The sequence below is a fragment of the Clinocottus analis genome, unplaced genomic scaffold (genome assembly GCF_023055335.1).
Source record: "Clinocottus analis isolate CAN_PGR_092001 unplaced genomic scaffold, fCliAna1.0.p SCAF_51, whole genome shotgun sequence".
NCBI lineage: Eukaryota > Metazoa > Chordata > Actinopteri > Perciformes > Cottidae > Clinocottus > Clinocottus analis.
This window is the reverse complement of record NW_027176209.1, coordinates 54,229-66,758: the sequence shown is the minus strand read 5'-3', so window position 1 is coordinate 66,758 and position 12,530 is coordinate 54,229. Positions and strand designations below refer to the sequence as shown.

Genomic DNA, 12,530 nt, shown 5'->3' with positions numbered 1-12,530 from the left:
ATCTGCTGCATCTGCTGCATCTACTGCATCCCCTCAGGTTTAAAGCTCCTCAGGTGGAGGTTACAGGTGATGCATCACAAGTTGGTGCCACATGATTACTGAAGTAAAACTAGGATCCGGTTCAAACAACCAGCCTTAAGGCCTCCATGCGCTGCAGGGCATCAGCAGGGCATCAGCAGGGCATCAGCAGGGCATCAGCAGGGCATCAGCAGGGCATCAGCAGGGCATCAGCAGGGCATCAGCAGGGCTTCAGCAGGGCATCAGCAGGTACACATGAGGATGCGTTCCGGTCGTGTTTGGGTGTGATGGATCCGGGCTCGGAGGCGAAGCCGTCATGGAAACAGTGGAGGGGGCGGAGCTGGAGGAGCTGGGTCGTGTTACTCGCTCTCGTTTCAACCAGCTGGTCTGTGAACTGGGATTCCTGCCAAAGTGTTGAGTCGTGGCGTCCAGAGACGAGCTCCCTGGAGCCGGACTGGAGATCACCAGAGCATCCAGCTGCTGAGCGCTGCGTGGACAACCCCATGGGAGGTTGTCGTCGTGGGTCATCGCTGCTTTAGAGCTGCCTTAGTGGGTCTACACGTACGCTGAGATCATACTGCTGATACATGCTGCTTTCTCTCTAATGCATGCGTCAGACTTTTATTTTGAAAAGCTAGAAAGGAAGAACAGATTTGGTACTGTCGTGAGGGACCTTCAGGTGTGCAGTGAGGGACCTTCAGGTGTGCAGTGAGGGACCTTCAGGTGTGCAGTGAGACCTTCAGGTGTGCAGTGTGAGACCTTCAGGTGTGCAGTGAGGGACCTTCAGGTGTGCAGTGTGAGACCTTCAGGTGTGCAGTGAGACCTTCAGGTGTGCAGTGAGACCTTCAGGTGTGCAGTGAGACCTTCAGGTGTGCAGTGTGAGACCTTCAGGTGTGCAGTGTGAGACCTTCAGGTGTGCAGTGTGAGACCTTCAGGTGTGCAGTGTGAGACCTTCAGGTGTGCAGTGTGACCTTCAGGTGTGCAGTGTGAGACCTTCAGGTGTGCAGTGAGAGCTTTTCCATTGTTGAGTCTGTAATATAGTGTCTGGTCTAGTCATGAAATGCTCTTCCATGCCAGCAGGTGGCGCTATACTCACCCACCATATACACTGTGTTGTGCTACAATGTGACACTTTGTAACTGTTTTGGTTGTTGGTGTACCGCAGGATTTTGTTTTTGAAGAAAATGTTTTTGTTTTTGTAGAGTGTGTGTGTGTGTGTGTGTGTCGCTCACACACTGCTGCTGTGCCCTCGAGGGAGGTTTGTGAAAGTCGGCCATCTTTCAGCATGTTTAGTTTTTTTCTATTTTGGTCAACTTCCAATGAAGGAAACCGGAAAATACATTTTGACCTGGAATGTGTCTTCTTCTTTTTACCAGTGCACATTTAACAAGTGACGATGTTCTAGGAGACGAGAAAGGAAATGATGGCATCTGTATGTCAGCTGGTAATGACTTTCACCAGGAACGCACTCACTTTGGTTTCATTGGTTCAGTCTGATCCTGCAGACAGAATCTTTGTCAGAAAAGCTTTTATTTTCTTAAGTTAATCAAGAGGTTTTTCCTTTTCTGTGGCTCTCAGAGGACGAGAGTTGATGAAATGCTCTGCCTCCTCTTCCTCAGAGGAGAAAGAGACATTTGTGTCCAGAGCAGTTGATGTGATGCGTCTGAGGCCCGAATGGAGTGATGGTCTCTGTGTTTGAGAACACTGAGCCTGTTGTCCTGCTCTCATATCCTGCTGCTGTCTTTCTCATATCCTGACCGGCCCTGTTCACACAGCACCTCCTCTCTGTTTGCTGCGTCTTCAAATGAATTCAGGCCACACAACCTCCACCTGCCGACCCTAGAACACTGAGGTCTTTAACCCTAGAACACTGAGGTCTTTAACCCTAGAACACTGAGGTCTTTAACCCTAGAACACTGAGGTCTTTAACCCTAGAACACTGAGGTCTTTAACACTAGAACACTGAGGTCTTTAACCCTAGAACACTGAGGTCTTTAACCCCAGAACACTGAGGTCTTTAACCCTAGAACACTGAGGTCTTTAACCCCAGAACACTGAGGTCTTTAACCCTAGAACACTGAGGTCTTTAACCCTAGAACACTGAGGTCTTTAACACTAGAACACTGAGGTCTTTAACCCTAGAACACTGAGGTCTTTAACCCCAGAACACTGAGGTCTTTAACCCTAGAACACTGAGGTCTTTAACCCCAGAACACTGAGGTCTTTAACCCTAGAACACTGAGGTCTTTAACCCTAGAACACTGAGGTCTTTAACCCTAGAACACTGATGTCTTTAACCCTAGAACACTGATGTCTTTAACCCTAGAACACTGAGGTCTTTAACCCTAGAACACTGAGGTCTTTAACCCTAGAACACTGAGGTCTTTAACCCCAGAACACTGAGGTCTTTAACCCCAGAACACTGAGGTCTTTAACCCTAGAACACTGATGTCTTTAACCCTAGAACACTGAGGTCTTTAACCCCAGAACACTGAGGTCTTTAACACTAGAACACTGAGGTCTTTAACACTAGAACACTGAGGTCTTTAACCCCAGAACACTGATGTCTTTAACCCTAGAACACTGAGGTCTTTAACCCCAGAACACTGAGGTCTTTAACCCTAGAACACTGAGGTCTTTAACCCCAGAACACTGAGGTCTTTAACCCTAGAACACTGAGGTCTTTAACACTAGAACACTGAGGTCTTTAACACTAGAACACTGAGGTCTTTAACCCCAGAACACTGATGTCTTTAACCCTAGAACACTGAGGTCTCTAACCCTAGAACACTGAGGTCTTTAACCCCAGAACACTGAGGTCTTTAACCCCAGAACACTGAGGTCTTTAACCCCAGAACACTGAGGTCTTTAACCCCAGAACACTGAGGTCTTTAACCCCAGAACACTGAGGTCTTTAACCCCAGAACACTGAGGTCTTTAACCCCAGAACACTGAGGTCTTTAACCCTAGAACACTGAGGTCTTTAACCCTAGAACACTGAGGTCTTTAACCCTAGAACACTGAGGTCTTTAACCCCAGAACACTGATGTCTTTAACCCTAGAACACTGAGGTCTTTAACCCTAGAACACTGAGGTCTTTAACCCTAGAACACTGAGGTCTTTAACCCCAGAACACTGAGGTCTTTAACCCCAGAACACTGATGTCTTTAACCCCAGAACACTGATGTCTTTAACCCCAGAACACTGAGGTCTTTAACCCCAGAACACTGAGGTCTTTAACCCCAGAACACTGAGGTCTTTAACCCCAGAACACTGAGGTCTTCAACCCTAGAACACTGAGGTCTTCAACCCTAGAACACTGAGGTCTTCAACCCTAGAACACTGAGGTCTTCAACCCTAGAACACTGAGGTCTTCAACCCTAGAACACTGAGGTCTTCAACCCTAGAACACTGAGGTCTTTAACCCTAGAACACTGAGGTCTTTAACCCTAGAACACTGATGTCTTTAACCCTAGAACACTGATGTCTTTAACCCTAGAACACTGAGGTCTTCAACCCTAGAACACTGAGGTCTTCAACCCTAGAACACTGAGGTCTTCAACCCTAGAACACTGAGGTCTTTAACCCTAGAACACTGAGGTCTTTAACCCTTTTGTTGAAGGTGGGCGTGTCTTATTGAAGGTGGGCGTGTCTTATTGAAGGTGGGCGTGTCTCTGTTTTTTTCAACCTTCATGTGTTTGGGTGAAATCCACCTGGCGTTGGTGATAGTGAGACGATGTTTGCGTTGGTGTTGTCGGGTTAAACTCACGTCAGCCTCCCTGATGTCCACCACTGAAAGGACTGAGGCTCAACTCTGTGTGCAGGACCAGACTCTCAGACTTTCAGATAGAAACACAAATACACTGTTAGAGTTAACACAAACAGACATGAAATACCAGCTGGAGAAGTCCAGTGTAAATAAAGTCAGTAATTGGTTTGTGCTGCAGACACAATGTTCACGTCACATGAGTCTTTATTCTGAAGGGCTCTTCAGAATAAAGACTCAGAACATCAGCAAACGTTCCACGTTCTGTTTGTACTTCTTGAATGTGGTCGATTGGAGACGTCATTTATATTAAATTCCATGACCTTTTAAAGGAATAGTACGAAGCAAAATAAATACCATTTTAAAATACAGTACAACCCAGATCTGATGCTTCAGGTTATCAGGGTTCAATCACGCTGAGTTTAAATAATGAATCTGCTTCTAAATGAAAGAGGCTCAACATGTCAGCAGCATACATACAGGCATCTATATAAATGTTTATTCTTTTAATAAACTATTGTCTCTCATTCATTTGAGTCATTTAAGGTTTCCTGTATGCTTTGAATCCTCATTGTTAGTTTAAATACTACATTTTATCACTTTTACTGTTTACACACACATTTCACACAATGTTTGCTCATGGACATTTGGTTTAAAGTCCTGAACGTTTGGTTTAAAGTCATGAACGTTTGGTTTAAAGTCATGAACGTTTGGTTTAAAGTCCTAGAAATTTGGTTTAAAGTCATGGAAAAGTTATGGAAATGTGGTTAAATGTCATGGAATATTAGATATAGTCATGGAAATTTGGTTTGAAGTCATGGACATGTGGTTAAAAGTCATGGACATGTTATGTATTATTGGTTAAAAGTCCTGTAAATGTAGTTTAAAGTCCTGTAAACCCATTGGTCACGATGTGTTGGACCCTGCAGCTCCTCTCTTACATGATTCATTGATGATGACCTCCTCCCGTCTCACACGGCCACACACTATTGTGTAGCTGTCTGAGGTGTGACGAGCTTCTTCCTGAGTGTGAAGTGAGCTTGGACCGACCGCCCTCGCTCTCTAAAGAGCCGATTCTAGCGGCAGAATGCCGTCTTCACTTAGCTTTGCATGGCCGCTCGCAGGCAGCCGGCCCTTTGTCCTGCAGATTGACCACCGGCCTCGGGCCTCGCTTCCTCTGCTCGTGCATCCACCAGCGCAGTGTGACGGCTGCATGTCCTCTGCTGTGTGACACCACGCTCTGCTCCCGCTGAACGCTGTTGCTCCTCCTCGTCGGCTTGTATTTGGGTTATAAAATGAGGAATCAACAGCGATCCCAGATCACCTTCCTGTGGTTTAGTACGTGTTGAATGATGAACGCTGCAGTTGATAAAGACCTTTCTTTGCAGCAGGATACGTGAGTCTGAATATTTTGGAAACCGTGCGCAAAAATCCTCCCGCGCCCATTTTAATACCCAGCATGACCCATTCAGACAAAGTTTTGGCATAAAATACGTATTTTTTTAACCGAACGACAGTGTTCTGACTGAAGCTCCTTCCTAACAGGACAAGTCTTTGTTTTATTGTGATTGTTGTTGCAGGTTCTGATTCAATAAACACAAGTATTGTGGTTAATTTGGGGTTCCTACGAGGACTCAAACAGGGAAAAGAGGTCTGGAGACGACACTGTTCCAGAGTTTAACGGGTTAAACAGCTGACTGAACACTGTGACTCCTCCTGGTCTCAGTTTTTATTTGGGTTATAAAATGAGGAATCAACAGCAATCCCAGATCACGTTCCTGTGTTTTAGTACGTGTTAAATGGTGAGTGCTGCAGTTGATAAAGGCCTTCCTTGCAGCAGGATACCAGCGTCTGCAGTGTGTGTTTACAGCAGCTCTGTAATCACAGCACAGATCTTCTCCTTTCCCTGCAGATAACCTCACATTACTGCGCTGGTGGCATGATGAGACTGCTGTGATTATGATGTTTGTGTTGACTTGTTGGGCTTCCAGTCGTGAGGTGAAACTGAAAACAGACCTCGTGTCTGTTTCAAACAGTCGACCGCAAGCTAATTCTGAACCAGCGCGTTTATCTTCTGAACTTCTAATACGATCCCAACCCACATAGCAGGATGCGGCCTGAAGGCAGCCGTTCACAGATCTGTTTCACTAAAGTGTTGAAACGCAGCTCACTGCGATACCTTTGCCTTCTGTTAGAGAACCGATGGAGTCGGGACGTTGTGAGGTTAATGACTGTGAAACAATCGCACTAAGCAATCCTAAATTGCACACGGTGACCACAGAAGAGAGGTTGTGTAATTAGGACGGGTCCTAATGATGGAGGAACCACGGGAGAGAGCCGTAACCTCCTGACCAGCCGGCTGTCAGCTGATGAGCGACCGGTGCTTCCCTGCTGGAGCCGGTCTGAGCCGAGGCGTGAAGCATCGCTGTGGGGGGAACTAGCGGTACTGTCCTCTGAAACTAGTGCAGACTAAACGCTGGGGCAGTATCTGACAGGAAGTGCTCATCTGTGTCTGTGTGTCCTTCACACATCTCATGACCTCTTCCTCTGGATTGACACCTGGCCGGTGTACACAGAGGGCTCTGTGCAATCTGGTGCCATTCGGACACACACAATCAGTAGTAATACATCTTGAATGATCTAACAAGTATCTGTGCAACAGGGAGGGGTTGAGCTTCAGGGGGTGGAGCTTCAATGAGGGGCGGAGCTTCAATGAGGGGCGGAGCTTCAGCGGGCAGAGCTTCAATGAGGGGCGGATCTTCAAGGGGTGGAGCTTCAGGGAGGGCCTCATGCTAATGTCCATATGCCGACCAATTAAGCAAAAGTTGGGGCACTGAGATATTTATCACAGGCGACTGGCTCAGTGGTGAGCAGGATCGTCTTTTAATCGGAGGGTCGGTGGTTCGATCCCCGGCGCTGCTAGCCCATGTGTTCTTGAGCAAGACACTTAACCCCGTAGCTGCGCCCATGGAGTATGAATGGTTGATAATATTGATGTGGCGTCTTCATGGTGGCTCCTCCCATCAGGGTGTGAATGCGGTACAGGTCCATTACCATTTATCACATTGGAACAATGAGCTTTTATTTTCGTGGTTATGGCCAATCGGACAAATGGAGTTTTGTCCAATGGGATATTTTTGGGTCGATCAGGATGAAGACGGCATGGCACTCGCTCCTCACCTCACAGGAATGTTGTTCAAGAAGTTCAGCATCCAAAATCTCTAGTTTATAGCATTTATAGATTAATTGGCTAAGTCAATAATCATTGAAAGTGTATTGTTACCCATGCAATGCCCAGTTTAAAGGAGAGAGGCTGACCCTTCACCTGTAAAGACTCAGGACTTCCATCAATGGCTTGCTCACGGTGTGTTTTAAGTTGGCAGGCTGCCCTCTCGTAGGTGCAGAGGAATGCCAGCTGAAGCCATAGAAAAGCAGTGAGTTACTGAGGCTTGTTCCTGTGGTCGTATTGGGCTTCAGGTGTCGTTTTCCATAGCGGTCGAGCCGGTCCCGTCCTATTCCCCGCGAGGCCGGTCCCTGGGGATTGTGGCTGCATTCCAGAGCCGTCGTCCCAAATTAGACCTTCTAGAGGTTGCAGCTCTTCTGATGCGCCCTTCATTGGGAGGCGGCGTGCACAACACACTGCCTTCTTGACCACGCTTGACATCCTGCCAGCAGCTCCAAAAGCAAGTTTACACATTTAGCCTCCTGCGAGTTGAGGAACAGTCGGTTTGTAAAGCTCAGCAGGTCGAGCAGAAAACACTCACTCACTGACTTGATGCCAGCAGTAACTCCTGGAGGTACTAAGTCATTTAGAAATGTAGATAAATCTTGATTAAAGTTCAAGGACTGTAACTGACCGAAAAGTTGTGATAGTCCTGGAAATGTGGTTTAAAAGTCCTGGAAATGTGGTTAAAAGTCCTGGAAAATGTGGTTAAAAGTCCTGGAAAATGTGGTTAAAAGTCCTGGAAAATGTGGTTTAAAAAGTCTTGGAAATGTGGTTTAAAAAGTCTTGGAAATGTGGTTTAAAAAGTCCTGGAAATGTGGTTAAAAGTCCTGGAGATTTGGTTAAAAGTTCTGGAAATGTGTTTGAAGGTCCTGGAAATGTGTTTCAAGGTCCTGGAAATGTCATTACAGGTCCTGGAAATGTCATTACAGGTCCTGGAAATTTGTTTCAAAGTCCTGGAAATGTCATTAAAGGTCATGGAAATGTGGTTAAAAGTCCTGGAAATGTACTGCACAGAATGTGTGTTAACCCTCCTTCTGTCCTCTGTACTGGCAGATTGTGTTGCGTTGATTGAGTGAAATACAACCGTGTGTCTCTCTGAACGCACCTTTTGGGTGGGCAGCCGAGCATCCTGTAGAAACACTTGGAAGGTTATTGCAGGTTATTGCAGCTCAGCAGACGGGTACTTACAGCAAGGTGCTCATCATGTTCTCCCAACATCAGAAATTGCCGGTCCTACCTGAACCTCCATCTGTCATTAGACGTTGCTAAAGTGATGTTTTCCCATTGTTGAATGAGCACGTGTGACATCCAGCGCTCCTCATGGCACTAACACCGCCCTGTGTCTTGTCTCCGCAGATGCAGCAGCTCTTCTACGAGAACTACGAACCAAACAAGAAGGGCTACATACGAGACCTCCACAACAGCAAGATCCACAGAGCCATCACCCTGCACCCCAACAAGAACCCCCCCTACCAGTACCGCCTGCACAGCTACATGCTCAGCCGCAAGATCGCAGACCTGCGGCACCGGACCATCCAGCTGCACCGGGAGATCGTGCAGATGGGACGCTACGGCGCCAACGAGCCCAGCCGAGAGGACCTCCAGCTCGGCGTGCCGCCCTCGTTCATGCGCTTCCACCCGCGGCAGAGGGAGGAGGTCCTGGAGTGGGAGTTCCTGACGGGGAAGTACCTGTTCTCGTCCTCCGACAGCCAGCCGCCTCGCCGCGGGATGGACTCCTCCCAGAGGCAGGCCCTGGACGACATCATCATGCAAGTGATGGAGATGATCAACGCCAACGCCAAGACGCGAGGGCGGGTCATCGACTTCAAGGAAATCCAGTACGGCTACCGGAGGGTCAACCCCTTGTACGGGGCGGAGTACGTGCTGGATCTGCTGCTGCTGTACAAGAAGCACAAGGGGAAGACCATGACGGTGCCCGTGAGGCGCCACGCCTACCTGCAGCAGACCTTCAGCCAGGTGCAGTTCAGAGAGGACGAGAAGATGGACGCCCGAGCGCTGGCCAGCCACATCAACAAGGACTCGGACTCGCTCTCGTTTCTGTCCAACTCGCTCAAGATGCTCGTGCCTTTCAAGCTGGCCACCTCCGGCCAGGACCAGAGGGAGCCGAAGGAGAAGAAGGTCAACATCCTGGTGCCGCTGTCGGGGCGCTACGACATCTTTGTGCGTTTCATGGCGAACTTCGAGCGGGTTTGTCTGATCCCGAACCAGAACGTCAAGCTGCTGATCCTGCTCTTCAGTACGGACAACAACACGGAGCGGGTGAAACAGGTGGAGCTGATGAGGGAGTACCACATGAAGTACCCTCGGGCCGAGATGGAGATAAAGCCTGTCACCGGCTCCTTCTCCAGGGCTCTGGCTTTGGAGGTGGGCTCCTTGCATTTCTCCAACGACTCGCTGCTCTTCTACTGCGACGTGGACCTGCTCTTCACCGGCGACTTCCTGAAGCGCTGTCGGGCCAACGCAGCCCCGGGCGAGCAGACCTACTTCCCCATCATCTTCAGCCAGTACGACCCCAAGGTGGTGTACGCCGGCAAGGTGCCGAGCAACAACCACTACGTCTTCACCGCCAAGACGGGCCTGTGGAGGAACTACGGCTTCGGGATTGTCTGCGTCTACAAGGGGGACTTGGTCCGGGCCGGGGGCTTCGACACCTCCATACAGGGCTGGGGACTGGAGGACGTGGACCTCTTTAACAAGTTCGTCCAGTCGGGGGTGAAGCTGTTCAGGAGCACGGACACAGGGATAGTGCACGTCCACCACCCCGTCATATGCGACCCCAACCTGGAGGCCAAGCAGTACAAGATGTGCCTGGGCTCCAAGGCCTCGTCGCACGGCTCCACGCAGCAGCTGGCCGAGCTGTGGCTGGAGAAGAACGACCACGGCTTCAGGAGGCCGGCCAGCAACAACGGCTCGGCCAGGACAGCGTGAGGCGCGGCCGGGCGGCGGGCGCCGTGTCCTGCTCACCGCGTGGCGTTTTTACTAATTTATTTTTTACCGAAACGAAAAGACTTCACGTGGATATATTTTGAAAATATGTCTCTTTTTCTTCTTCTTCTGGGTTCTAGTATAGAATTACATCATTGATTTAATGATCAAAGAAATGTCTAGCAAGCCTGATCGCAGCGAGGGCCCGAGACGCCTCTTGTGTTCACTGACGAGAGGGCCGAGAACACAAGAAGGCCCAAAAACACACCGTCACAGACAACAGGGGCCAAGAACACATGTCGTCTGTGCCGGTGTGTTCTTGTCCCAGGAGATCTCGTCGTCTCGTGGCCGAGCGGCGCCGCCGTCCTTCCTCTCCTCCCAGGAGATCTCGTCGTCTCGTGGCCGAGCGGCGCCGCCGTCCTTCCTCTTCGACCGTCGGCGCTACAAATAGAACTCGACTCTTGATTGTGAATGTTTACAAAAAGACTGATTGTCAACAACATTTCATCAATGACTCGGATCACACCGATGATCTCTGGCCGTGTGTGTGTGTGTGTCTGTGTGCATATGTGTGTGTGTGTGTGTGTGTGTGTCTCAGTTCACAGTGATGGTCTCGGGTCGTGGTTCCGCTTCTTCTCAATGTGACTTCTTGTGTCTTGAGATCATCAGCTCTCAGTGAGAACACAATCCAGACATCAGGGTGTGACTCAAGCGAAGGCCTCATCACCTTCCTCTCCATCATCTTCCTCTTCACTCATCTTCCTCTCCATCATCTTCACACCAGGGCTCCTCGCTGCTGCTGACGGAAAACACACATTTCCTGATTTCCCTGCTTTATAAAAACAAAATACGCCGAGACTTTTATTCACAGGGCGAAGAACTTATGAGAAAATGTATTTATTACTGAATTAGTAGAGCTTCATTGTCTATTCTTCATTCAGACGAGTCTCTTAATGCTGCAGGGAGGAAGGAGCAGAAATAATAGGACTTTTATTGTGAAGAATCAACAGGAAATGAAATGTTGTTCTACGCCCGTCTGACAACAACATGCATCAGTCTCTCTGAGTCTCTGCATCTCTGAGTCTCTGCATCTCTGAGTCTCTGCATCTCTGAGTCTCTGCATCTCTGAGTCTCTGCATCTCTGAGTTTCTGCGTCTCTCTGACGGACGTCACATTGAGGAGAAGTGGAACCACAGCTGATTATCTCATGACATCATTTCATTCACAATGTTTCCTTCGTTGCTTTATGGTTTATGACTCTACACTGTTGTTGTTTCTTTATTTTCGTTTCTGTGAACACAACTGCTGGATTTTATTTCTGCAATAGTTTTATTTATTGACTCCACTTCTCCTGTGATGAGCGGCGTCACCGTTATGGGATGTCTTCAACTCACTGTCACCAAAGAGTTGTGTGTGTGTGTGTGTGTGTGTGTGTGTGTGTGTGTGTGTGTGTGTGTGTGTGTGTGTGTGTGTGATGAGTGAACAGAAGCTCTATCTCTCCCAGGCCTTCGTGGTGGTGAAGTGGGATCCAGCCTTTAGTCCAGTGGGTTGAACTGGGAGCAGCTCAGTGGTCAGACGTCGCCGTCTCTTTTTATAAAGAACTTTCTTCTATGTTGACATGAAGCGTTGTGGCTGGTCCCGCCCTGCAGGGCTGTGGCTATGTGCTGGATCCACTGAGCTGTGATGTGAACCCTCTCCAGGTCCTCTGGTCCTGGTTCCAGCCAGAACATTTCCTCGGTGCTCTGCTCCGGTACTGTACGTTGTAGCACGATGGGGTTGTTGCTCCTCTTCCAGCATTAAAACATGACAACATGAGAACCCGGCCGGACTGTTGTAACAGGATGATGTTGTCATCATAGTGTTATTTTTTGTAATTTTGTTTTTGTTCTTTCAACTCTGTCCAACAGGGCAGGTTTTCTATTTAAGAAGAAATAAAATGGGGGAAAAGTATTTTGATGCTGAGGCTCCTGGTGTTTCTCTGTTTATATTCACAGCTTCAGACGCAGGACTCTCCGTCACCGAGTGTGTGTTGTTACCTCTGAACAGACTCGCACAGTGAGGCCCAGGTCTTCAGGTCTTTAAGTCTCAAACTCTTTTCATTCCTCTTAGTTTACGTTTTTACCTACTCACTGCTCAGTAGTGAGTCTGCTCAGAGTGTTATCTCTCTCCTCTCCTTTATGGCTCAATACAATACTATATAACTCAATACAGTACATTATGGCTGAATACAGTACTGTATTACTCAATACAGTACTGTATTACTCAATACAGTACATTATGGCTGAATACAGTACATTATGGCTGAATACAGTACACCCCATGACTCACTCTCAACCAATCAGAATGCTGGATTTCATCTACCTGTATTATTATAATCGTACGTTTACAACTTCAAAGTTGATCGCTGAACTCGAAAACATCAGTTAAGAACGCAGTCTCTCCTAAAAGGACTGTTCAGCAGCAGACACAGACACACAAAGAGACACACACGCGCACACAGTGTGTTTTATGGCCATACCTTACATGTTTTTTTAAAGACACACATGGAGCCAGCGGGGCCTCTGTGACATTTCA

The 12,530-nt window shown here is 48.3% G+C and overlaps 1 protein-coding gene across 1 annotated transcript in view; it reads left to right on the top strand.

The window, feature by feature from the left end:
* chsy1 (chondroitin sulfate synthase 1) overlaps positions 1-11,906 on the top strand; it is a 38,551-nt gene extending 26,645 nt beyond the window's left edge. Inside the window, exon 3 of the mRNA XM_068601587.1 lies at positions 8,367-11,906. Coding sequence (XP_068457688.1) covers positions 8,367-9,959 — 1,593 coding nt within the window. The 3' untranslated portion in view covers positions 9,960-11,906. The remainder of the gene's footprint in view (positions 1-8,366) is intronic.
* Positions 11,907-12,530: the final 624 nt, after the last annotated feature.